The sequence below is a fragment of the Protopterus annectens genome, chromosome 2.part0 (genome assembly GCF_019279795.1).
Source record: "Protopterus annectens isolate FY-2018-M chromosome 2.part0, PAN1.0, whole genome shotgun sequence".
NCBI classification, from domain to species: domain Eukaryota; kingdom Metazoa; phylum Chordata; order Ceratodontiformes; family Protopteridae; genus Protopterus; species Protopterus annectens.
In genome coordinates this window covers 142,813,375-142,841,220 of record NC_056728.1, presented here as the reverse complement: position 1 = coordinate 142,841,220, position 27,846 = coordinate 142,813,375, and the positions used below count along the sequence as shown (strand labels likewise).

General features: G+C 34.4%; 1 protein-coding gene across 1 annotated transcript in view; it reads right to left on the bottom strand.

The window, feature by feature from the left end:
• Window positions 1-27,846, bottom strand: part of LOC122793005 (potassium voltage-gated channel subfamily H member 8-like) — a 3,945,365-nt gene that overhangs the window by 1,386,986 nt on the left and 2,530,533 nt on the right. Inside the window, exon 7 of the mRNA XM_044060632.1 lies at window positions 13,148-13,355. Within this exon, the coding sequence (XP_043916567.1) occupies window positions 13,148-13,355 (208 nt within the window). The remainder of the gene's footprint in view (window positions 1-13,147; window positions 13,356-27,846) is intronic.

Here is a 27,846-nt window from a genome sequence, read left to right as displayed (position 1 = left end):
CCAGAATTCATTAGCTGATGCCCATATATTAAATATTTTTCCCTAAGTATAATTATTTTTGAGATATTAAAGGTGTTAATGTCATTCTGTGCACAGGCTATAGGGTACAATAGAAATGACCATGCTCTAAATCCTGGGTTTTTATTCAAAGAGTTTTTAAATATATTTAATATATTAGTTATATATTTAGAGCATATACTTTATTTTTATTCTCTAAAATATATTCTCTTACTAACCAGTGAAAAATGTTGAAAAATATTTTAGTATATTGAAGTGGCAATGAGTGATTTGATTTTAACCAAATAAATTACTGTATTTATTTCCACCTAGCAGAATAAGTAGAATTTAACCATAACATTATTGTCTTAATAATGGATGATAAAGCATACATTTCAACCACAGCCTAATTAAAGGCTCTATTCCAGCAGAATGGAGAACCATCATTGTCATCCCCTTGCACAAATTGGTGTCACTACTGACCCGGGAAACTATCACTGCATTAGCTTGACAAGGATGATCTGTAAAGCCATGGAGCGTATTATTATGGATCTCATAAACAAGGACATAGGCAATCTCCAAGCACTTGACCCCACCCAATTTGGATTCATCAGAGGCAGATGTTACCTATTGAACCTAGCTGACTTCTTTGAGACTGTCAACAAGGCCCTGGATGAGGGAAAGTTAGCACATACAGCTTACATTGACTTGGCCAAGGCCTTTGACACAATCCCCCGCTCGGGCATCATCGAAAAGCTAACATAACTTGGTGTTAATTACTCTATTGTCAGATGGGTGGCCAAATGGCTCACAGATAGGACCCACAAGGTCAAAATAGGTGCTGCCACCTCAACAGCAGACCTGTCACTAGTGGTGTTCCCCAGGGATCTGTCCTGGGACCCCTACTGTTTGGCATCTACTTCTTAGAGGTCCAGGCAAAGACAAAGGGCCTGTGGCTGACCAAGTTTGCAGATGACTGCAAGTTAGATGCTATCATTGACTCCCTAAATGATGTTAACATACTGCAAGAGGGTCTCACAGCTACAAATAACTGGTTCCAAATAAATGGCCTTAAGTTAAATGCAAAAAAATGTATTATCATACCATTTGGCAAAAACATGGCCCCTACTGATTACCACATCAACAGCAACCCCCTAAGCACACAACCTGTGGTGAGAGACCTCAGTACCCAGGTTGACAACAATTTCACATTTGACCATCATGTGGTGGCTGTGGTCAGAAAAGCCTTTTACTTGGTTCATCTCATAAGTAAAGGGATTGCATCCAGAAAAAAAGGAGGCTACTATCTCTCTGTACTCCTCCCTTATTAGACCTATAATTGAGTATAACGCTCTATTTGGCATGTATTTTTTAGGGATAAATTCTTGGCTAGGCTTGTAAGGACCTCAGGACTATAGGCCAAGTAACCTCCTATGATCTTATGATCTCGTGATATCTGGGAGGCCAATTCTACCTGTTATCCAATCTTTTAGATGATGATTTAATGCTATTCTAGGTTTATTGGGATACCATAAGAAGTTTAACATTAGTTTATTGAATTGATATATACATTTTTATAAAGAGGAAGAGAAATAGCTTGTATAAGGTATAATATTTTTGGAAAATAATCATTTTAGTTAAGAAAAATCTATCTTCCATTGCAAAAAAATCCATCTATCCATAAGATGCTTTATTTTATTTAAAATATTAGCATAATTAATGATTAGTATTTCATTAATATCACTTGATAATGTAATCCCTAGATACTCAATTCTGTTATCTATAGGTATATATTTGGAAAATGTCTTCTCCATATAATGCTTATTACAATTTATAAGTAATATATTAGTTTTATTCTCATTAAATTTAAGACCAGTAATCCTTTGGAAGAATTAGATTGTCTCAAATAAAACTTGTAATGAGCTACCACAGTTATTCAAAGTTAAAAAATGTCATCTGCAAACAACTGAATTTTAGGATATAATGATTACTAAAGTATATACCTTTGACGTTTGCATTTGATCTAATAGAATTTGCAAATTGTTCCATGATCAGGACAAATAATAATGGTGACAATGGACCTCCTTGCTTAGTACCTTTAGTAATTGTAATTGGCTTAGAAGTATACAATCCAATCTTTATATAAGCTAAAGAATTTTCATATACCAATCTACTCATATAAAATCATTATGAAAAACCATATTCCTCCAAAGCCAGCAGCAAATAATTCCAATGAACTGAATCAAAGGCAATACTGATGTGTAGACTTACTAGAGTGAAACCTCCCTTTGTTCTGTTTTTTTCAATAATTTTATTCGTTTTACATTTGGAAAAAACATAACCATTCCATATTCACAAAATGACCATATTTGCATGTTATACATTGTGGATAAAGTAGAAACATGTAGATCACACAACATACCTAATTACAATATATACAACAATGCTTTTCCAATTAATTTCATTAGTCTAAAAACAGCACATGCAAAAATGATTTTACGCCCATAGTTAAGCTATGTACTGATGGGAATACTTCCAGTTCATTTAAGATATGGAGTACCTGATGCTTTATGCTAATAAGATGTTATAGGACTGTTCCCAGATTGCTCGGGCTTTCATATTTTTGTTTCTTTTGTCCAATACTATTTTATGTGCTAATAGACATTTAATAGCAGATTTCTTGAATTCCTCCCAAGAGATACTTACAGGATCTAACAATTTGCGAGCTATATATAGCTTCATTAATAAGAAAATCATTATAAGTGGGTTAGCTTGTTTTCCTGAGATGTTGGCTGGGAGGATGTAAATTCCCAAGAGAGTGTTGATGCTTGGTACCCCATTTTTTTCAGTTGTAACTTAAGGGAATTCCAAAGCTTGAAAACGCATTTATAACTCCAGAATATATGTATCAGGTCTACAATCTGGTCTTTACAGTGTGGACAGTATGGGGACTTAGTTGCATTGAATTTGTGAAGAATTGCTGGGGTGAAATAAGCATTATTATTAATCATGAGTTGTATGTAAGAGAGTTTTTTTAAGTGGAATAGTTTTCAATGTTAAGTTGATTGCCTTTTCTATTTGCTGGTCATCCATATCAGGTTTTAATTTTCTCCAATAATTAGAGAAGAGAAGGTCTTTCTGGAATTTGATTTCCCCTATCATTTTGTATGAGTTCATTATTGTTTTCCTTGACATTAACATAGTCTTCCAAAGTAGGGTACAGTTTTTAATGTCACTTTCGAGTATGGTAATGTTTTGGAGGTAACTGGAACACACCTCTTTGATTTGTCTTAAAATGATTATATATGCTTTAGGTAAGTTTAGATTACTTCTTAATTCATGAATTGTGCTATTAAGCAATGGGTAGATATCTTGGATTCTCTTATGCTTTAACCGAGGGAAGGAGTCTAGGTTTAGCATCTTGTTATTTATTTTTAAGTTAGGATTTTTATGGAGGGGTTGTAGTATTAACATAGCTTGTCCAAGGTTTAAGGAGTGAAAAAGTTTTTGTGTTATGTTTATAGAATGTTTTAGCAGCTCTATTATGTTATAGGCTTGTAAATCTTTTTTATTTAAGAAAGGAAGCGCTTTGGGATTGATATCTAGTGTTTTTATATACCTATAGTATATTGTTACCCAGGCCGGTGAACCAATCTTTGCCGAGGAGTCATACTCTTCTATTCTCAGTATTCTATTAGTGTTGATAATAGAGTAGTAGGTTTTGAAATCTGGCAAGTTCAGACTCCCTTTGTTCTTGGAAAGTGTTAGTTTTTGATAGGAGATTCTGGTCTTTTTAGGTTCCCATACAAATTTTGCTAGAAAGGTATGAATTTGTTTGAAGAATTGATTATGTATAGTTATCTGAGATGTCATAAATTGATATATTAATCTAGGTAGTATGTTCATTTTAATTATTGATACTTTAGACAAAAATGGTAGCTTAAGGTTATTACATCTTCTACAATCTTGTGTTATGTTTTGCCATTTAAGAGTTACGTTATGTTGGTAGAATTCCTTGTTATTCTGAAAGAAAGTAATCCCCTAATCCCCAGGTATTTGGTTTCTTCTTTTATTTTTATTTTGTCTAAGAGAGGTATTAGTGAAATGAGTCTAGGTGGCCTTAAGGGGAATATATTAGTTTTATTAAGGTTTAATTTGCAGTTAGACATGCATGAGAATTGTTCAATTGTGTTTATTATTTTGGGCATGTCTGAGTTTGGTGTAGTAAAGTATATGTTTAAATCATCTGCAAATGCTGAAAGATAAACTTTGAAGTTATGTATTTAGGGGGGATTATGATATGTATTTTGTTTAATATATAGGAATAGGGGTTCTAGTTATAGGTTGAAAAGAAAAGGTGATAGCGGGCAGCTTTGTCTTGTTCCATTTTTATCAAAATTCTGTTTGACCATGTTTTGTTTATATATAGGGATGTATATGGATTACTATAAAGAATTTGAATGATCTGTATAAAATTTTTAGGTATGTCAAAGTGAGGTAACGTTTGCAGCAAGAATTCAAGATTGACCCTATCAAAAGCCTTGTGGGCATCTACTACCATTGTGAAGATGTTGGTATTTCTCTGATTTGCAAAGGATATTAACGCTTCTAATGTTAGTGTGTTGTCACTGGTCTGTCTACATGGTGTAAACCCAGATTGTTCTGGAGAAATTATTTTCTCTATCAGATTTTTAACAGATGTTTGCAAGTATTGAGGTCAGGATCTTGGTGTCTATATTTAAAAGAGAGATGGGTCTATAGCTATCTGGATTTTTAGGGTCCGCTTGGTCTTTTAATATAAAAATAGCTTTAGAGGTGTTAAAGTGAATATCATGTATGTTGTTATTTATTATATACTTCAGCACATGGTATAATAATTTGGCAACTAGTGGACTGAAGGATTTATAAAATTCTGAGGTAAGACCATCCTGTCCTGGGGCCTTGTGCGGTTTTTAGATGTTTAATTGTTGTGGTTATCTCGTTAATGGAAATGGGCTCCATTAGTTTTTTTTGTTGATCTAAATCTAGTTTAGAGAATTTTAGTTTTTGAAAAAAAAAAGATCCCTATCCTCCTTTGAGGCTTGTAGAATTTGTTCTCCATATGTTTGAGTATATATTTGTTCAAATACTTTGATAATTTCCTCATTTCTTGTATAGTTTTTCCCTCAGTAATTTACTTCTGCTATAATTGAGGTGGATTTTTGCTGAGCGATAATTCTGGCCAATGCTCTGGAAGGAATTTGGGCTTCTTCTGCGTAATTAGCCAACTGTCTAGTCTCATAAATATATAAATTTCTGTTTTCAAACATATATAGGTCTTTTGTAGTTTTAGGAGGTCCATTTCCGTTTGATTATTAGGGTTATTTATCAATTCTCTCTCACATTGTTCTATTTTCTCCTTTATTTTATGTTCCTCTTTCAGTTGGATTTTTTTATAATATGCTGTTTTTTTAATGAAAGTTCCCCTGATTTGTGTTTTGGCTGTCGCCCATTCTATATCCATTGGTGTTTGGGAATTGAAGATATTTACAAGAGATGTTTTTAATATATCCTCAATCTCTTTTACTACATCGGTTTTGAAGAGCAGATTAGGATTTAATGACCAGTTATTATCTCTATTGTTTAAAAAACTTTTTTTGTCCAATATGATACTCAGTGTAACTTTGGAAATGATCCGACAGAAATCTAGTGTGTATGACTATTGTAGGGTCCATGTTAATGAGTATGTCGGAGATTAAAAATAAGTCTATTCTCACCCACTTTTTATGGCATTGGGTGTAGAATGTGTAATTCCCAGTTTTGTTAGCTTTATCCTCATATTTAAAGGGGTCATATAGTTTGAAGTCTTGTTTAAGTTCATTTAAAGCTATTGTAGCTTGTTTATTATGTAGTTTGGTCAGGTTCGATTTATCCTTTTCTGGGATTTGATTTGTGTTCCAGTCACCACCAATTATTAGATAATGATCTTCCATTTGGTTTAGAATTGGGAACAGTGACATGAAAAAGAGATGTTGGTTGCTACAAGGTGCATATACATTTAACACCATTATGGGTTTTGGAAATACCGTGTTAGTAAATATTTCATAGCACCACCTTCCCTCTTTGTCAGCTTAGTTTCAAGTATTTTATCCTGAAAATGTTTTTTAATTATTATGGCCACCCCAGCACTGTTAATTTTGTCCCCAGAAGCTACAATTTGTCTTTTTTCTCAATATCTGTCCATTGCTCTAAAGTTAAATGCGTTTATTAAGACGGGATTAGCTTTGGTTTTCAGGGCTAAATGCAAAAATAGTTTCCTTTTTTCTTTATTTTATAGTTTTTTAATGTTCCACATTTCAATTTCCAACATTTATGTGATAGATATACTTGTTTTAACTGATCTGTATGTTAATTTAGATTTATGGTCTTTGTATGTGTTGCTATAGTGTGTCATTGGAAAGCATCTAACTATTCCCGTCCCTACACTGTGCCTACCCACTATACCCCTGGACCAGGAATAAATGGAGGAATACAATGTGATTTTAGTATGTACCATAAAATTCCCACTAATATTAAATTGTGTTTTTTCTTTGCGTACAAGTTTGTGACATGGTATCCCCCTTATGTTACTATATACAATACGGACAAAGCTTAACAGACTAGTTCTCTACAAAAACACTGCTGAGTCATATCCCTAGTCTCACCCTTTAAACTATTATACCATTAGAGTACTGCGGTTAAAGTACAAAACATACAGCTTATAAGTTTATGATCTATTCCTCCTAAAAGTACGTTTTTAAACAACATGTTAATGATCAAATTCTCAATTAAATATGGCAAAATATACAACATGTAACCTATATTTTTAAGCCAGACATGTAATATTTAAATGATCCTTATCCATATATTTCTCTTACTTTCCCTCTTCTTATATATATAAATTACCCAGCTTCTGTGTTCAGGCATTCTTCTGTAGCAATCTATAACAAACTCAGATTGCATTACTGACATCTAAATAGAAGTGGGTATATGAGGGGAAAAAAAACTCTCTTTGTAATATTGATATAGTAAATTATTGTAAGTACTATTTTAATGTTATCATATTTATTTCTCTTCAGTATGAAATCAGTTTTATCTTCATCAATCAGCAAAGGCAGAAACTGTTTAATTCTGTTAGCATGTACCACAAAAATCTTATAATTAATATTTAAAAGGGATATTGATCTATACGATGAGTATTCTTTTCTGTCTTTATCTGTCTTTAAAATTGGAGATATTAATGTATGTTTCCAAGAGAGGGATATATTTTTAGCTTCTTTAGCTAATGTAAACACTCTTAACAATATCGCCAGAGCTTTCTTAGAGAATAGTTTATACATCTCAGGAATAATACCGTCAATTCCAGGAGCTTCATTTAATTTTAATGTATTAATTTGAGATTTAAGTTCAGACATTAAAATTGGCTTATCTATTAATTTTATCTGATCATCTATTAGTTTATTTTTGATATGTTTCATAAAAAAAATGTTATTATACTTTGTGGTTCTATTACTGGATCATATAAATTAATTGAATTAAAGTGTTTTTTTAAATGCTTCTAAAATGCCTTCTAAATCTGAAACCTTTTTTTAGTTCCAGGAATATAAACTTCTATTTGGTTAGATTTAATAGTCTTTTTCATTCTGTTTGCTAATGTACATTGATTTTTAGGATTCATAGAATATGAACTCATTTTAATATTTTCTAAAGTAATCATAGTTTTATGATATACTGTCTCTAAATATATTTTTATTCATCTTATCAAGTTCATTTGCTAAATGTTTATTACCTTTCTGAATATTCAATTTAAGTTTATCAACTTTCATTTTAAAGTCAAATAATTCTTTATTCCATTGTTTTTTCTTATTAATATATCAATATAGGATTTTACCATACAGGTATGATTTTAAAGAATCTCACACATATATCTCAGATATATCCACAATTAAATTTACATTATAAAGGATTGAATTTCTTCCTTAAAATTCCTTAAAATCTTTCAGGTTGGAATTCTACTAATGGAAGTGCTTTTTTGGCATTCATTTTCAATTCAAATGTAATTGCATTATGATTGGATAATGGACATGTGACAACTTTACCTTTATCTAACTTTCCTATTATATCACTTGAAATATATACTCTATCTGTTCCAGACTGAGTACTAGTCGATGCAAAAAATGTGTAAAAAATAATGAATTTGCCTCTGAGAATTATGTTATATACTTAATATTAAACATATATATGAAGTCTATTAATGCTTTAGATGGCACTGGTTTCCTATGCTTATTTATTGTGTTAGAGTCACAATAATTCAACATACAATTAAAGTCACCAGCTAAAATTATACTCCCTTTAGAATTTTGTATAATGTCCTCAAAGTATTTCTTAATCACTTTAACTCCTAACCTGGGAATCCAATAAATATTAATTAGAATGTATATTACCCCATTTAATTCCAAAGATACTAGACAAAACATCCCAGATCTATCATTTAATATATTTATGATTTTAGGCATTAATGCAGAGTTTTTCTATAAAATTGCAACACCTCTTTTATTTTTTTAATAATGTGAAACAACATGTACTGAATAGATATTTGTATTAAGTCTGTTAATGTCTTCTTGTAATAAATGCATCTCCTGTAAGAATACAACTAGGGCATTAAAGATTTTTAAATATTTGTTTAAACTTTAAAAATTATTGCAATGTATGGTAAATGAACCAATAGAGTAAAAAGAAAGGCATCTTAAATAGGCCTAAAATCTGGAATCTTAAAACAATGCAGTAAATTTTCAGTGATATCTTTCAAATTGAAAATATTTCTTATGCATAAATTATTAAACAGAATGCAGACTAAATGATCAAACAACTAACTAGAAATAGCAAAATATATAGAGTGTTGTTCTCTTTATGAAGTAGTGACCTAAAACCAGTGATAAAAACATTTATTTAAATTTAAAATTGTGTTTCATGTATCTGGAGCATTAAGATAAAGCTTCAGAGTCATAATCTGGCCTCAGTATCCAGTTTAGAGGAGTTTAACCATTGATAGCTACCCTGTAGTTTGATGAGTTACTGGGGGATGAAAGTCCCACCTCCACAATGAGTTTAATATTGCAGGAATTCAAGTAAGATAAGGAGATGTCAGGCATAGTCTGAAGCACATCATAAGAAAATTATAATTCTGTTATGTGCAAAAGGAAGCCTGCACCTTCCTGCCTCTCTCCACCATTTGGACATAAGTTGAGGCTAATAAAAGTTTTAACTTAATAAAAAAAAAAAACTACCTCCGCCAGATGAAATGTGTGACAATATTATGTGAAATGGGGAAAGGTAAGACTCAGTAAAGTGATTTGAAGGATATATAGTCAAGGTGGTACATCTCTCTTAAAAATAAATAAATAAATAATTTCTTGAAATTATTATTTTACTTTTTACTTTAACATAGCTCTCAGTCAATCAGGGAAAAATCTCAACAGAATCAGGGACAACTCCAGAAATAATCAGGGACAATCAAGGACATCTTTAAAAAATTAGGACTATTAACTTGAGATATTGACAAAATAAGAGAGTGTGAACTAATTTATATTGTCTAAGGTAAAATACTCTAATTACTATCATTACTTTTTAAGTGCCATTCACCACCTTTTCTCCAACAGTAACCAGTTTTAAGAGGGATTAAGAGAGATAGACCTAAAATTTGAGTCAAAATCACAGATGTCCATGAAAATCAGGGACGGTTGAGAGGTATGTACTTTACTACAGGCAGCATAGCCTTCAACTGTCTAGACCTTCATGGAATATCCAGACCCCTGACCCACAAATTCACTAGCAAATCACCAAGGACCAAAGTCAGTAAACAATGGGTGACATCTGGTTCTCAGACTTAATATCCTTCTGAAAATTCATGCCAATGCAAAACTTATCATTTTATAAACTTTCTAAGACCGTAAGAGCAACATTTAAAAAGTGCCCCCACCACTGGTTTCCTGTCCCTCCACCATTCATGGCTTTTTCCCGATTTTCTGCTCCAAAAGTTCAAGAGGTATGACAAGCAATTTAATTTAAAAAAAATAGCCCAAATAAGTATTGTAAATAAAGGTGGATATTACTTTAAATAGTGTTATACCGGGATCACCTCTGGTATAACCTTTGACCCATGAATATGACATCATTACTCTGCCACCCTGTTTCCTTTTTGACAGTCCGCACAATTGGAAGGCAATCTAAAGGCAAAAGAAGATAAGAATAAAAATATAAAAAAGACCTTCCAGCTCACAACCTTGGCTGGAAAACGCAGAGACAATCCAAGCAACAACACAGCCCAAAACAGTTCCAGGTATAGCTCGAGCTTAGCTTTATTTTTTAAAGAGAAAAAACAACTCGCTCACATAATCTAAGAGAAGGAAAGCCAGTGCACAGACAGTGATGGCAAAATGCATCTCTCCACACACAAGAAACACTATCCAAGCCACTATTTTAATAAAAATCCACACAAAACTTTAATCAAAAGAGAAAATAAAGAAATTAAACAAAAACCACATCACCTGCAACTCCACTCAAGCAACCAACACACAGCACAACTATCCAACACACAAACATCTAGAAACCCATACAGCCCAAAAAATCTCTATATCACCAACATAATACCAAAGAAAAACCCAGCCTGAAAAACATAATACTCACTCACAGGAAAAACACATACAACCATAAAACCCAGTCAAAAAGAAGAAAAGAACAAATAATTACTTAAAGTTTACTTATAGGTAATATAATATTTTCAAATAATATCTAAATAAATATTGATTACAATAGACTGTTATGATGTTATAAAGAATGGTATAGAAGGTTAAATCACTTTAACTTACTTTTGTGTGTGTATGTATATATGTATGCACATATATATATATATATATATATATATATATATATATATATAAAATATATATATTCCTTTTTTCCCTCTATTTTCCTGTCTGTATAAGTTATAGCTTTCTGTTGTTGTTGTTGTGTCTCTCGGCTTTTCCCGGTTAGGGGTCACCACAGCGGAACTCCGGTCCGCTAATGATTGGCAGTAGATTTTTACATGCCAAGTTGCCAGCTCTGATGCACAACCTTCAATGAAGGTCCGCCCTATTCACACATGTCTCCACACAGAAGATGCTCTAGCTGAGAATCGAACAGGACAATGTCATACTGTGAGGCGACAACACTACCACAGCACCACCACCGAAAATAATACCAAGAATATATGAATATAAACCAAATAGAGCAGAGAGAGAAAAACAAAATTGACAGATATTTGTCTTTTAACATTTTCTACTTATTGTCATTAGTTTTCTATACATTCTTTTTTGCTTGTCTTTTCAATTAACTATTGCTCCATTCCACTTCTTCTGTTTGTTATAAAATGTTGTTTGATTCCAGTATTTCAAAACTTTTAGTACCTTCTGTAACAAAAACATTTAGTCTACCTGGAAATAATAAAAACACTTTAATCTGTTTCTTTTTCAATTCCTTTATCAAAGGGAGCAACTATTTTCTCTTCACAATCACAGACGAAGAGTAGTCATTGTCAAATCTTATTGTGCTATCATTTAGTTTAATTGGAGAATTTGACCAAGCAGTTTTTAATACCAGTTCCTTTTCTTGGCAGGAAAAAAGAATCTCACAATTATGGAAATCGGATTTGTATTCACTTTTGTGATGATGAAGGGACCACTAGAGACCTGTGAGCTCTTTCAGTACTCTATGATAAAGACATAGGTAGATTGAAAGTTTTTGGGATGAGAAGAAATTAAATATATTGTCTCCTTCTATTTTTTCATGTAATCCATAAATGTGTATATTGTTCCTCCTAGACCCATTTTCAAGATAATCTATTTTATTTAATAAAGAAGTATTTTGCTTTAATAAAAATTCAACATTATGATCTTCTGAAACACTTCCTTCTATATCATTAAGTGCCTCTTCCATACTAGAGATCTGAGTCTTCTGTTGCATTATTATGTGATGTAGCTTTTCCATTTGGTTTGTGCATTTGTCTTGTATGCTAGTAAGAATTGAACAATGGGCAAAACCCTTTCTGTTTAAATGTTGACAGGAATTATAAAAAAACTGAAGATGTAAATTCCAGATATAATCTACCAAAATCTTAAAAAGAAGATAATCCTCAAAGCGGACGAGTCCATGACATCAAAAACTTAATAATTCCTGTCAGAAATATAATTCAAACAATAGAGCTGAGAAACTGAGCTGTTAGCCTGTCACCATCTTGGCCACACACCCCAACACTTATTAAGTACTAAGCAGTTTTAAGAGGTGGCAGTCTGGCATTCTATAAAATACATTGTGGAGATTCTGTTGAGTTGGGATACGCTTACAGAAGGTAACATCAGGTATGTAAATATATACCATACTCAGCGTGAAATGCGCATGGTCCATTATTAGCACTCTTTGTAATAAGTTCCCTTTGTTACACATTAAAACTAAACTGCATGCTTAAAGGATTTCAGAAAGCAATACAATGCAGTTGTCTTGATGTTTTTTCAACAAATTATATATATTTGCTCTGATATTCAGTCTCTCATACCACCTCGCTACTCTGAGCTTAGTTTAGTGATACAGAGCAGCTTTCCTCCTCTACCACCTAGTCAACAGTATTTACTTATCCATTCAAACAAGTATGTCATATTTCCTGAATTGCTGTTGTTATACTTCCTATCAGACAAATATTACCTAGTGAAGGTCGCTCCTTGATACACAGAATGTTAAATATAAACTTTATGTTCATAGGTTCATAGGTAGGTACTAGGCTATTGGCCCTAGGGCCTATATAAGCCTAGCCAAAAAATGTACCCTGGCTTTCGCCACCCAAGAAAATTATTTTCCTGTGCCCCTGTCGAGCAGAGCCACAGAAGTAATCCCTGGGGTGAATTTCCCATTTCCCATCCAATCATATAGGTTCATGTAATACTACTTCCTCTGATATACAGTACTGAAGCATTTCACAATTATTTAGACTACTTTTGTAAATGCTTTTCTTGGTCATTAAAAAGAATGTTATGGAAGCATTGTTATAGACTAAATACACTGAGATGGTACATTCCTTTTTTGTCACATGGTCACTCACCAATATCCCATGTAGAAATATCATTGGCATCAATCTCCTTCTGTCCAATGAAAAACCAGACACAGGCCATCCAGTGAGCCAGTAGAGCAAACATGGACATGAGCAGTGTAAGAACAACAGCGCTGTACTGCGAGTAGCGATCCAGTTTCTGCAATAACCTCAACAGGCGTAGCAAACGCACAGTCTTCAGCAGATGAACACCAAAGTACTAGCAAGAAAAAGAACAAGGTCCTCATTAATAATAAAAAAAAAAGCTACTAGAAAAACTATCAGTATAAAAAACAAAGAAGAAAATGTATTTTTCTCAGGTAATGTATGTAGACAAACAAAAAGAAAAATAGAGAAAACAATGGGCAACAAACTAACTGTATACGTAAGTAAAAATTTATATAGCTAGAAACACAAACTGGACTGTAAAGGAGGTATTTTACAAAAATATATGTTACATAAAAGCACACACATTTATATATCTATCTGTCTGTATGCACATGTATGTGTTTATCTATATATATGGTTCCCCTGCATTTTGTTGAATACTCTTTCTTTGACAAATGCAGGGGTTGTGGTTTAATGTTGATGGTATGGATAGCTGAGCTATGGAGGGGTGAGAATATTTATGCCTGTGCATGTGATTTAGGGTTAAGGTCAGGGGTGAGTAAATGATAAGTGTTGTATGTTTGTGTGTGAGTTTGTGTATTTTAGGGTTAGGTTAGGGGATAGATGTAGTGTTGTTTGTGTGCTTTTGTGAATGTTTGTGTGTCTAAGTATATAGTGGCAGTGTTATGGCAAGGTTTTTATGATGTTAAGGAGCAGGGTTAGGGCTGAGGGAAAAGACAGCATTAGGGTTAGGATTAACACCCATTGCTAAGGTGGTGCAGGGGTGAGGAGTTAATATTGGGAGACAATATAGTTTTCCTTTCTCAATATTACTTCATTCAATATTTTTCATTTTCAGTATTGTGTATGTTTGAACTTTTTTTTGTTGCGTTTTTTTTTCAATTCAACATTAAATTAGTTCAATTATGCACAATAGAATCATATATACATATATATATATATATATATATATATATATATATATATATATATACAAATACATACATATACACACACACGAATACTGAAATTGATTGAAACACTAAAATATTGATGCTTACAAAGTCAACAACAAAAGGTTAACACACTACTACACATCTGTCAATCAACACTCTCATTGCATTCAAACTTCAAATTAAAAAAGAAATTAAAACATTTTTTGCAGCAGGCAAGCCCCTGTGCTCTCACACCCCTTGCTAATTATATATTTTAACTCCGAGATTGCACAATCTTGAGAAAAGGGGATATTTCCCTACCCCGAGAATTGTGCAGTTTTGTTTAGTCAACTAAATTTTGTTGATGAAACAGATGTCGACCAAAGGTAGAGTGGACAAATTTCTGTTGTCCCATCCAGAACTGTTCTTTTACCTTATGCCCCTTGGTTGCAGGGATAGGTTCTAGTGTCCAAAAAAATCTGAATAGTCATAATGGGCACTAGATAGTGAATGAATAAATGAATGAATGAATAAATAAATAAATAAATAAGGTATTCATTCACTGGAGCAGATTTTACAGAAGTGTTTTAACACAAATGTATCCAGAAAGGAAACAAAAAGTATGTTATGTCTCCTATATTATTTTTTTTTTTGCAGTACTGAAGTCCTTACATCGCTCTGTATTATTTCCTAATGTACTTATCCCAAAATTGCCTGACCGGTGATGCTATCCAGAACTTATTTTATTTTTTTTGTCTATGTTTTTTGTTTGTCTCATTTAATTTTATAGAGACTTGGAGACCTGCAATGCATTTCACTCTGTCTTCATATTGTTGTCTTTTGCAGTAATATTCATTCATTTTATTAATGACTATTTCAACACAGTTCTAGTTTAGAACCTTGAATTTACAAAAATGTGAAATTTAGATGCTCCAGACTACAAGCATGAACATGCAAAAGCCTAAAAATGTAAAACACTAACATTCAGAAACTACAAAATGGTCAGCAGCAACTATGAGATACTGCACCCCAGTAGCATAGGTGTGAAACATCCAGCTGAAAATAAAAATCACTTGTAAACAGCACATGTGCAGAAAGTAATTTCTGTCCTAGAACATGGCACTGAAGAGGTCCGTGAGACGTAGTAAATAGTCAGACCTCGAAAGTGCTTCCCATGTATATAAGTGCATGGAAAATAGCAGTAGAACTGAATGTAAAAGATAAAGTTATGTAAGTAAGTTTGTGCATAACCAAAATATGTCATCACCACATTCAGGTAAAACCAAGGTAGATGTTGCAGTATAGCAGAGTCTAAAGCTTGAGCGCTACTGCAACAGTCCTTAGAAACTGCTGTCTGTGGAATAGTTTATAACTTGAAGTAATCACGCATGCCTTTGCACTACTCTCCTTTCCTTTGGTGTAGTTCGACATGCAGCGGACGTTCTCACTCACTGTTAAATGGCACAATTCTGTTCTCTAATGAGAACAGCCATTACAGATGTTAAGTGACTGCAGAATTCTATGTTCGAGGCAACAAACACGTCTTCATGATGACAATGTTCTAGAACTCCACTGGAAATAACGGTGGGAATCTGCAGTTACTGACTGTCCATGTTGTGAACTTTCTTAGCTTCTCATACAGATACAGTTCCTCAAAATACTTCACTGAATATTTTTCCTCCTCAGGAAATATATGTTTTACCTCTTCAATGGCACCCTTAACATCAGCACAGTCCATGAATGAGAGAACTACCAATTTTTAACTGCCTGTTGGAATTTAATGCATTTCGCATATTGAGGTGCTAAACCTATACTTTGCACTTTACTACGTTTATTCTGGCTGAAATTAAATGAGTATCCCTTTGGAAAAGTACCAGTGATATTCAATCTTATACTTTTTATGGCTGCAATCTCAAAAACACATATGATGAACTTGCAGTCAAGTTGGCATTATTAAGCAGCCCAAAAACACATTGCCATAGGAAACTGCATGATCTGACTGACCTTTTTCCTCATCAAGTGATATACTAGGGCTATAGTTCTGGTTGTCTGACAGTGGTGTATTAAGCCATGTATACTGTACAGCTGAAGGCATATTGTACCTTTGGTTAAAACTCTTCCATTCATCAACACACTGTTGCACTGCTTGCGTCCCTTAAGTTAATCTCAGTGGATACCATTAAGACTTGATTTCCTGTACTGATATCTGAGGGTATCTTGGATGTAAACATTCTGTGTTTAGTGTGAATGTCTCTACATCTAAATTGTCTTGGCTGATTTCCTTCCCAACACCATTTATGCACTTACAACTCCTTATTCTATTTAGCTGCTGTAACATGGCTTTATGGCTTGGTAACAAAACACTTTCTGTGGACATAGTTTGCTAATACATCATCCACTATTAAGCAGGGTGTATCTCTGCAAAGTTCTGGCCTTTGCCTAGAATTGCTGCAGGTCACATACCCTTGGAAGTCACTCTGATCTGAAGTATGTAGTGATGACAGAAGGACTTTTCTAGAACCTCACACTCTGCAGTTGTCTTAGTTATAGCACTTCCTCTGCAGCTTTTGGTGTTTTTATGGACATAACACCTTTACTTTCCTCTAGCTAACAAACAACCAAATGAACCTCTGATCAGTATAAAAAAGAATCATTTTTGATTGTTGCATATCCTAGAATTGCAATTCGATTTGGGATATACAAAAATGTTTCCCAACCACCCTTTAGACTGATAATGGCAGCATATGGATGTATTACTGAGGGCATTTCAATTTATTTATTTAAAATTTGAAATCCTGTTGTACAGAAATTGCAGTCATATTTAAAAGATTCTAGGGATTTTTTTATACACACACTTAGAAATTGCATATTTAAAGAAGATGAAACTTTTTGGTGATCATTGATATAAATTCATTATTCACTAGTATTCCACAAGGAGAAGGCATAAAATATGTTAGGAATTATTTAGCTACATACAAAAGCAATTTTTTGTTTTGCATTTAGTCACCAGGTTTGCAGTGTGGTGATGGGTTCTCCTGTTGCCCTAGTCTTTGCAAATTTATTATTAGGCTGGTGGGAACATGAATTTTTAAGTCAGTGTGAATGTTTTTTTTTTCATATTTAATTTGTTTGGTGTATTATGCTGGGATAACAACTAAGTAAGAGAATACAGGAAAATGTATATGCCATTGAGACAAATAATGTTGAAAAAACATTATGTAAACATATTAGAACTTATAAAGATTTCAAATATATATTTTTTGGCTTATGGCACCAAACTTTGGATTTAAGGGGTGGTGACTTTACAACTTTATTAGAAATAAAAGAAACTGAATGGCAGTTAAAGTTTTGTGCTGATAAGAATCTGGGACTGAATTAAATGATTAACATAAAGTGTTTATTAAGAAATAGAAAGTTAAGGTATTTTATGTTTAACAACATTTAAATAATTTTAAGGTTGTTTGTTTTAAATGTTTTACTTTTCAATATCTTTGTATGTCTATCAGTATGAGTGTATCACATGACAAGTTTTAGTATTTAAATGATTAAAAAGTAAGGGTTTGATTTTTTTCTGATGAAGTCCATGTGATTTTAATGAGATGAAAGCACTATTAAAGTATTTAAGACTAAATGGTTTTGGTTTGCCGTTTCTTCAGACTTTCTTCTAGCTGGTTTCTTTCAAGATGGTAAATGCAAATATCTATACAGAGTACTTCCTTTCCCTTTTGTGATGAAGTCATGGTGTAAACACAGCCACTGCTACCAGGAGCAACATAGCTTACTTCTGCCTCAATCAGCTGTGGTAAACATCAATGTACACTTTGTCATTATATTACATGAGGTTTTAAAGATATAGGGGTCAGGCTTCTCAACATGGGCATTTTATATATTTTTTTAATATTTTCAGGTTCTAACATGTTGAGCATATAGTCTCAAGCATGTGAATTTTGATCTTTTGTAAATTCAAGGATCTAAACTAGAACCTTCTTAACACAGTATTTTAATGTACACTTGCATGTAAGGTTTGAAATAATAGTTTATTAACTGGAAATTCAGCAGCATTCTCCAACTATAGGTCTATCGCAATACTGTCTCACTTATTACAAATCCTAGAGAAATACATTGACACACAGCTCCTGGAGCACCATACTTCCAACAATCTACTCTCATAGACCTAACATGACTTTTGTCCAAGTCAAAGCATCTCAGCTACCCTTGCACATTTCGCAAATGCAGTCCCCATAGAAATGCAGGTCACTTAGTGTCATCAATCTTCCTTTACATATCCAAAGCATTTGAAACTGTCTTTCATCCTAAACTACTAAATGAACTCCCATCCCTAGGCCTCTCCCATCCTATGCAATCCTAGTTTAGTAACTAACTTAGCAACAGATAAACTGTAAAATTGCAAAACACTTTCTGAACTTTCTCTCCAGTTCCTGTAGATGTTCCCCAAGATTCAATTCTTGGTTCCCTTATATTTTATATATTTGTAAAGCAGGTCCATCAGCTACCAAGCACGTTACAATTATGCAGCATGCTAATGACTCCACCCTCCTCTGCACTAAACAAGTCTAACAAAACATAAATCAATCACATAAATATCTTTTTTTCTCTGTTGAATCCTTACTAACCAATGCAAGACTGCTCTTAAAGCCTAAGAAAAGCAAATTAATGTTATTCACACCCAAACAATTCTCTGCCCTGAAACACTTTTTTAATATTAGATCAATAAATAACACCACCATAGAAAGGTAACCCACACAAAATTACAAGGTGTAACTATAGACAAAAATATGAAATTTGATCATCACATACAAGTCAAAAAAATCACCAGAAATGGGACTTCTCTACTGATCAAACCCATCCCTAACTGGTCTAATAAGGAAAAGCATTGCCCAGTCTTACCTCCTTTCCATACCCTGATATACATCAGTCATATTTCAGACTTGTAAACACACATCAAACAAAGTTTGCTACAAATCTCTCATATAGGACATACCAATATCTCTCCTTGAAACAACTACAGCTAGTCACAGCCCATAATTATATCTACAATCCTGAAAATTGCCCCTCGTTAAAAACATCCATGTTCACCACGCAGAAAGTTATGCTCCAGTGAAAAAAATTCTTCTGGTTACCCCAAAAAATAGCCTTGCAGGCAGTGGTCTCTACTGCAGTTATGTCACATAATTTTGGAACAAATTGCCACTTCCACTAAAAGAAATAAAACACCTGACTGATTTCTCCCTGTGGTATTGCACCTAAGCAGGATAAAGGGGAACCTTCAAACCACTGCCACGTCTAAAAGACACCTGGTTTGTAGACAGTGTAGGCCGAACCATAAGCTGCTTGTACAGCTCTACTCTCTCACCTTCATTTCTCCAGAAATTTCTCCCTTTTCCTCTAATTTCTCTAAATTCCAACTTTTCCTTCTCATCTCTCCCCACCACCTCTTGCTATTTCCTGACAATTTCCTCCCATTTCCCCCATTCTACCTCCTTTTCTTCCAACTGTAAGTTCATTTACACTGTTTTAATGTTGAATAAATTGAAAACTATTTTAAAGATCTTTATATTAATGCCATTTCACCTTAGAATTCTAGATCATTACTCTGTTTCTATTCTTAATATAGTTTTATTCAAACTCTACGTATTACACTATTATTGTATGTTGTTTCTGTTTTGAGTATAGTGTTGTGATTGTATGTATTAGAACATCGCTGCATGTATTTTTATTCTCATTGTTTGGAGCTTTTCTCTCTAGGCTTCTGATTAAAAAGGGCTTTTCTTGTCCAGTTGGACCATGCTAGTCAAGAAAATAATAAATTAATAAAAAAGGTACGCTGTGTAAAAGTTATAGCCTTTGAAGGGAAAATTAAACTACTCTCCCCAGAAAGACTGTTTAAGAGCCAAAAATAGTTTACAGAAAAGAAAAGTCTGAGTGAAATCAGTCTGATAATAGACAAGGCAGCAAGCAGAAGCATAGCTAGGGTGGGCTAAAGGGGCCAACTACCTCTGGTACACTACTTGCACTACAGGTATTTATTTCCACAACAGCTCTTTCAGCCTGCCAGTGTGTTGTGTGTGCTATAAGTTATAGCAAACTGCTTGCTAAGTGTTTAGCTGCATTTCTTAAAAGCTTTTTTTTTAAGTGAGATTGGAAATGGAAGAACAAATCTTTTGTTTTCTTCCTTATCTTAGAGTTGAGTGGTACCAGTTTGTGTAGTGGCACTGGGCACTGGTTGAGCCAGTTATAGTGAGGTAGCAAGTACAGTCAGCAACAACAGTCTAGGTGTGAAACAATCTGATAACACAACAGTACAGCCAAACAGCAAATAACACTTGGATAGCAGCTAGCCCACTCACAACAGATAAAAATAAATACATCCGTATAGTAGAACATAGTAAAATCTGTATAGCGCAATTTAATGGAAATGGCAGTAATGTAACTGTGAACACTACAAAAGCAGGCAACAGTTTGGTGACAGTGTCAACAGTGGTACTGTTAAGTGGCAACAACAGTGAAATAGCTGTAAGCTCAGAAAGATCAGTAAATGTGCAAAAAAAGTGTAATACCAGACAACATTACAACAATACACAACTCAACAAGAAATTTAATAAGTGCAAAGAAACAAACTGAAATACAAATCAGCTCAGAAAGAGTGGTAAAATGCAAAATACAAAAAAAAAAAAAAAAACTACAGTACAAAATGATAGAAAAAGCAGTCAGGACAGCAGAGGTTATACAAATACAAAGAAACTAGTTAACCTCAACAGGAAAATGGTATATTCTCTTAAACTGGTTTCCTGATAGGAAAGAATGTTATCTAGTAGGTGGCACATATTACTGATATTATATCTGAAAGGGCTAGTCTAATAGAATAATAGAGCACTTAAAGGAGGCAGGCTAATCCAAGATATAGAATAGGGCTTGATAGTGTTTTCTTCTTTATTTGCTATGTTGAGTAAATATGTGCAGAGGTCTGCAACTTAAAAAAAAATTAGAATACTGACCCTGAGGATTAGCTGCATTGTCTAGTACTATTCCTTGATATGGCACCCCTCAATATTATTGATGAGTGAAAAAAAAAGTTCATCCAAGAAGCAATTAAAAAAATGGGTCCATAATCAGGTACCCGGGGATCCTGAAATGCAGGACCCAATCTGGTCCCATTTCTGCTCTCTGCCCCAACCTCCATTCCCCAGATTTTTGTTAACTAAAAAGATAAAAATTGTTTTCTTTTCAAATGTAGCAAGCAGTTGCTATAGTTTAGGCTATGCACAGAGCTCTACAGTGCTCACATTTTAATTAAAAAGAAAAATCTTTTTTTTTGTTTTAAAAGGTAGCAAACTGCTTGCCACAGTTTATACCACACTGCAGCAACAAATCAGGTGTTAAAAAAAAGAAAGAAAAAAAACTTTTTTCTTTTATACAATCTGTGCCACACATGGAGCTCCACAGCTGTCAGATTTTAATATAACAAAAAAAAAAAGTTGTTTTTCTGTAGCAGTTTAGACTACATATGGACCCCTACAGTGCTCGGGTTTGACCACAATTGCAATACCAGTTTTTAAAGCTCTGTCACCACCATGAGGGTTAAAAGCTAGTTTAATAGACTCAAACAATAAAATCTATAAAAACTGTAAAAACTCAGAGTGAAAATAAATACAAGTGGATAAGCGCTTTCGGCAGTTGACTTCTTCAGATCCTGTTTTGTACTGTTGGCTAGCCAGGTTACAGTTTTTTATAGATTTTATTGTTTGAGTCTCTTAAGCTAGATTTTAACCTTCACTGTGGTGGCACAGCTTTACTTCGTTTACACACAGTAGTGTATATTGGTGAAAGCTGCCTTTAGCGCTCCAAGGTGTGTTTTACTTTGTTTAGCTTTCAAAAGCTGGTATGCACTAAAGAATGATCGGGATGATCAGGACACTTTGCACCCAGAGTAGTCCTTTATTTAAGACAAAAGTTCAAGTAAAAAGGACTCCAAACAGAACAGCAGGTAAAGATGACAGGTGCTCCTCCTCCTCTCACAAGGCACAGTTAGAACATCAGTCCCAATCCAATTCAGGGATGCAAGTCCCGGAGCTCAGTTGAAGTGGTAGTAGTCTGAACCCAGGTGTAGAAAAGGGATTGAAAGAAAAATTTCTTACTCCTTCCTTCTCTGTTTTGCATTTTGTGAAAGTATAACAATAGTCCACAGCTCAGCAGAATAGAATAGAATAAAGAGCTGCATAGCAGTTTTATTTATAGAACAAATGTAGGAATCTGACAAGCAGGAGAATATCCAGAGGATATCAGCAGGAGGCCAATCTAATGCAGTCAGACATGTCCTAGATGTAACATCAGATGAAAGCAGTTTGAACTCATATGTAATAAAATACTTGACAGAATTGCTTACTCTTTCCTTCTCTGTTATGTGTTGCACAGGTATGCATAGTAGTCTGCAGTTCAATGGAATAGTCCTTTATAGCACAAACATTCCCCCGGAAACATGATCTACCTATCAGAACAACCTATCAGGATTCTGCTTATCAGAACAACCTATCAGGATTCTGCTTATCAGAACAACCTATCAGGAGAACAATCACAGGAACAGCTCACAGCAGCCCAGCACCAAAAGATGACAGCTGCTCCTCCTCTTCGTCATCTTCTCATCAGGAACAGTTAGTTACATCAGTTTCAGTCCACTTCAGGCTGACAGGGCTGTGACCACCCTTCAAGCATAGTAATCTGAACCAGATAAAAAAAAATGGCTTGGTACTAGAATCTCTTTGTTCTTTGTTATATTATGTACCTGATTAAGTGTGGTTACTTAAGCTCCAACTCTGTTTTTCTGTATACATCTTGTTTAGTAAGTAACTATTTTCTCCTTTCTTTGTAGGGCAATACTAGGAACTAGGTAAGAGTTTTATAAGTAAGTAGGAAATGGAAGACAGTATGGCAGGGTCTTACAATGAGTATCTAGTAAATCAGTAGATATAAAAGGGAGGCTACCTGAAGTTTTATCAGCCTATGTAGAGTGCTTTCCCAGTATAATCATTTAGTACTTGCAAGTATATGCAGATGAGATAAGGCTGGGAGGAGTTTCTAAAATATACAAACTATATAAACCAATAACTCCCAAAATGATAACAGAGCTGCAGCTACAACTTGCCCTGTTCTGTTTACCTTAAAAGTGTTATTTCTCAGCAGAAGCATAGCTGAGCCAGTACTATGACCCAGCACCCCAAGTGAAGAACAAAAAAAACAAACAAAAAAGCACTTCACTATAATAAGCCAATCACAATGATTGGCTTATTACAGTAAGGTCTATGTCCCCCCACCCTGGCTCTTTCAAGTACAAAAAAACAAAACAAATGGACGTATTGGCACAGCAACTAGGTGGCCAGATTCACAACATACCACCCTGCCCCAGCCATTCAGGTCCCATTTCTGTACCTTGCCCCAACCCTCCTTCAACTTATGTTATTAAGAAAAATAGATATATAAAATAAATATAAGGAATAAAGTATTTGCCTCAAATGTAACAAACAGTTGCTACAGATTATACCCTGCCTGCACAGAGCTCTGGGTCGGTCATATTTTAGTTTTACAAAAAAAAAAAAAAAAAAAAAAAAAAAAAACTTATTTTTAAACTGTAGCAAACAGTTGCTGTAGTTTGTACCCTGCCTGCATGAAGCACTACAGCAGTGCCATGTTTTACTAAAAAAAAAAAAATGTAGTAAACTGCTTGCTACAATATAGCAAGCAGTTGCTACAGTTTAGACCACACAAGGAGCACTATAGTGCTCAGGTTTGACTGCAAATGCAATATTGCCTTTTAAAGATAGCTCGAGATCAGCTGATTGTGTGTCCAGCACTTTGCGACTAAGGTAGTTGCCTCTCTCACCCTTCCCTAGTTAGGCTACTATTTCTCAGCTCTTGTCTTAATTCAGCTGGTGTTGACCTCTTTGCACTAAAAAAAAATGTAATGCAAATTTTTGCTAATTAGTCCTAATTACGAACTAAAAAAAAATACAATTACAGCAAAACAAATTCAATGTAAGCTAGTTCATTTAAAATAAAGCAACCTGCAGTAAAACAAATGTAAAGAAAGGAAACAATGGAAGCATTCAAGCTGTAAGCAAAAAAGTCCAACATAGTGTAGTACCCTGGTGCATGGAAGAATAAAACTCTGACTGTAGCTCAGGTGACCATGATTCATTTAGTGACCTAATTTACTGATAACATCACAGGATGAATATCTACACATATTCTGGTTAGAGAGATTACCCGCGATAGTGGTGCTGCGGTAGCGTTGTCGCCTCACAGCAAGACGTTGTCCCGTTCGATTCTCAGCTACAGCGTCTTCTGTGTGGAGGCATGCGTGAATGGGCATGCCTTCGTTGAAGGTTGTGCATCAGGGCTGGTAACTCGGCACGTAAAAATCCACTATCAAACATTAGCGGACCGGAGTTCCGCTGTGGCGACCCCTAACTGGGATAAGCTGAAAGACACAACATTCTGGTTAGAGGGACTATGGTGTTGGCAGAAAATTCACAGAGCTTAGGAGGAAGTTGGGAATTAAAACAATTGCCACTCTACATGGGTGATGTGGCCTAGAGTGTAGGACAGATGTGTCCTGTAGGTCATGCTTCATTCCCCACATAGCCTCAAAGTAATACATTGGGTGGCTGAGGCTGAAGAAAATGATTTGGCATGCAAGACAGTATATGTGATGCTGTCAGCTGTTAGCTTTGTTATACGATTCTACATCCCTTTCCCTGTCTGCAAACAGCTGAGGTGATCTCAAATGTCACTAGTTGTCTAAGGGGCAGTCAAGCAGCTAATTATCACCTGAAGACATGCACAGGAGAGAAAATAAAAATTGAAAAATAAAAAAATTCCATTAATTATAGATAAGCATTCATGAAGTACTAGCAGTTCACATAGATTAAAACTTGTCCTGTTCTGCTTATTTTAAATAAAATAAAAATGCTGCTTCTTAGCTCCTCCCATAAATCAGATAGAGTTAATCCCTGTTCTGTTTACCTTAGCTAAAAATGGGTTCCTCCCACAAATCAGATTTAATCTCTTTGCAGTGAAACACAAATCTTTGCTAACTAGCACTAAGCAATATTTTTTAAAAACTCAAGGAAAAGGCAACTTTTATTTTGTTGTCTGTCTTTAAATTTAACAAACTGCAACAAAGCAAGATCATAGTATATGAGTCAATGCAAGAACACAAAGTATAAACCAGGAATTCCAGAATAGTTACAGTCACATAACAATGGCTGCTCTCACAGAGTTGTCTTAATAAGTTAATTTCTTAGAATTATTTTAATTGCTTAGCGAGGATTCTGTTTAGCTATAACCCAGTGCCAAAAGTACAAGACATGTTGATGTATTGTTCAGCATGAGAGAGCTAAGCAACCACTTCACCGTTTGTTAAGATGACAATCTACCATCATCATCATTCAGTGCCAGTCTCCTATTTTCTTCCATAGTAATACCTGCCTGCCTGTCTTAGGTCTTCTGTCATGCAATCCGTTCATCTCTTGGATGGACATCCTCATCTCCTCTTGCTCTCTTTCTGTCTTTCCCAGATCTGCTTTAGCAAATTTTTTTCTGTTTTCCTGCACATGTGGACTGAACCACTGTAACCTGTTGTTTTTGACCTACACAGTAGGGGGTGTATTCAATAAAAAAGTAATGCCATAGAACCCCCTAATGTGTACTGCAGTGCACAAAAGCATAGTGTCACAACCAACCTCCTTTTACCCCGCAACCCAATGACTCAGCTAACCTTCCACAAAATAGAGTCAAAAGGGCAAACATTCTCCGATTACCATAAAATGCAAACTATCCCTCCTCTGCATAGATGATAAATTGTAGTGGAAAACATCATAAATTAATTCTAGCCATGTCTGTAGAGCAGAGATATGGATTTGTGCTTCAAAAAACACTAAGATATTGATATGCATCCCAGTATAATATCAACATTTCAAAGAAGATAAATTGTAGATGAGGGTCCAGAAGAAAACTGAATACATTAGTACTTAGGAAACACTGAGCAAAGGCTAGACTTGACCAAGAAGGATTAAGGCAATAAGCTGTAACAAAATTCATCTTGTTTCATTTGCCAAGTATGTGAGTTTGAGCAAGCCAGTCAAATATCCAATGCCCCCTGGCTTCTGCTGGAAAGGGGGGGACAACCTGCTTAACTATAAGTAACTGGTACATGTAGAAGGATTTTTGTTTTATGTGACTTGTAATAATTAAGGGAGGGGACTTGATTAGTGTTCAATTAATTCTTGTGCCGGAGGCGTGCATGTATATATAGGGAAGTTTTGTGCTCTGATAACTTATTCTGAAGAAGTCTTGTATTTGGAGATGAAAGCGCTCAATAAATTTTACTTTTTGTACCTGTGGAGTTTGGCTGCTTACTTCTACTTCCTTTATTATTCTTGGTTCTTGTCCTTGTGGTTTAACTGGTACATGTCAGTACCTTTCCAGCCTAGTACTGCTGGTGTTTTATGCCTGTAGCAACACTTAGAACTCCAGCATAAACAACAACAGGTTAATCATATGCTTAAGTACCAGCACGTCAACAGAATTCAGCAACAAAATGTTAACATCCAATTAAAACAACAGGTATAGGCCTACATAAAATACAGACAGTAAAAGTGAAGAGAAGGCCATAACAAAAGTGAGCAGATAGTAGGGTAAAAAAAAATGCATAAATATATATGGCCTGAAATAGAAGTATAGCTAGGTCAGTTGTCACCTAGGGCAATTTCCCTAAAACCCTTAACCAGAGTTTGAGCAGTAAAAGGGGAAAAAAGTCCTTTATTAGAGCTTGCAGTCACAAGGACCAATCATTACTTGTGCCCAGTGAAAACATCACTAAGTTTCAGAAACTGATCGGTGTTTTACATTTCTGATCATACCCCTTAAAAGTTTGTGTCTGTGACAGCTCCCTCATTTACCCTGTTACCCCCGCTATGGCTTTGAACTGAAACCATTCCAGTTCAACACTGGTTACGTATTCTAAAGGCACTGTAAGCAACATAGATAGGTTACTACATAAGAAGCTCTAGTCTGAATGTCCTGTTGGAACACTACCCTACTATGCCTGTAAAATCTGTCAGGACATTGTAACCCTCTTGGCTATAATGATAGGATATCACAAGGTACATACTTGTAGATACACTGGAGTCAATCTTCCTTAACAAGTCTTTGAAGGCATATGTAGTATGTGACCCCTTTTAAATTAACCACTTCTTAATGCCAAAAGAGACTTGGACATCAGTTAAATACATGTTAGGATCAAGACAGGATATGGTGAGAAATGTGTAGCTATAGGAATGTGTGAGATAGTAGTGCTCTTTAAAGGGTTTGTATTAGCTCTTCATGAGTATAATATGCATACTTTTTGTCACCACTAGAACCCAGCAAAATGGCATAGATGTATATATATATATATATATATATATATATATATATATATATATATAGATAGATATTTATATATATATATACACACACACACACACACACACATATATATATATATATATATATATATATATATATATATATATACATATATACATATATATATATATATATATATATATATATATATATATATATACATATATACATATATATATATATATA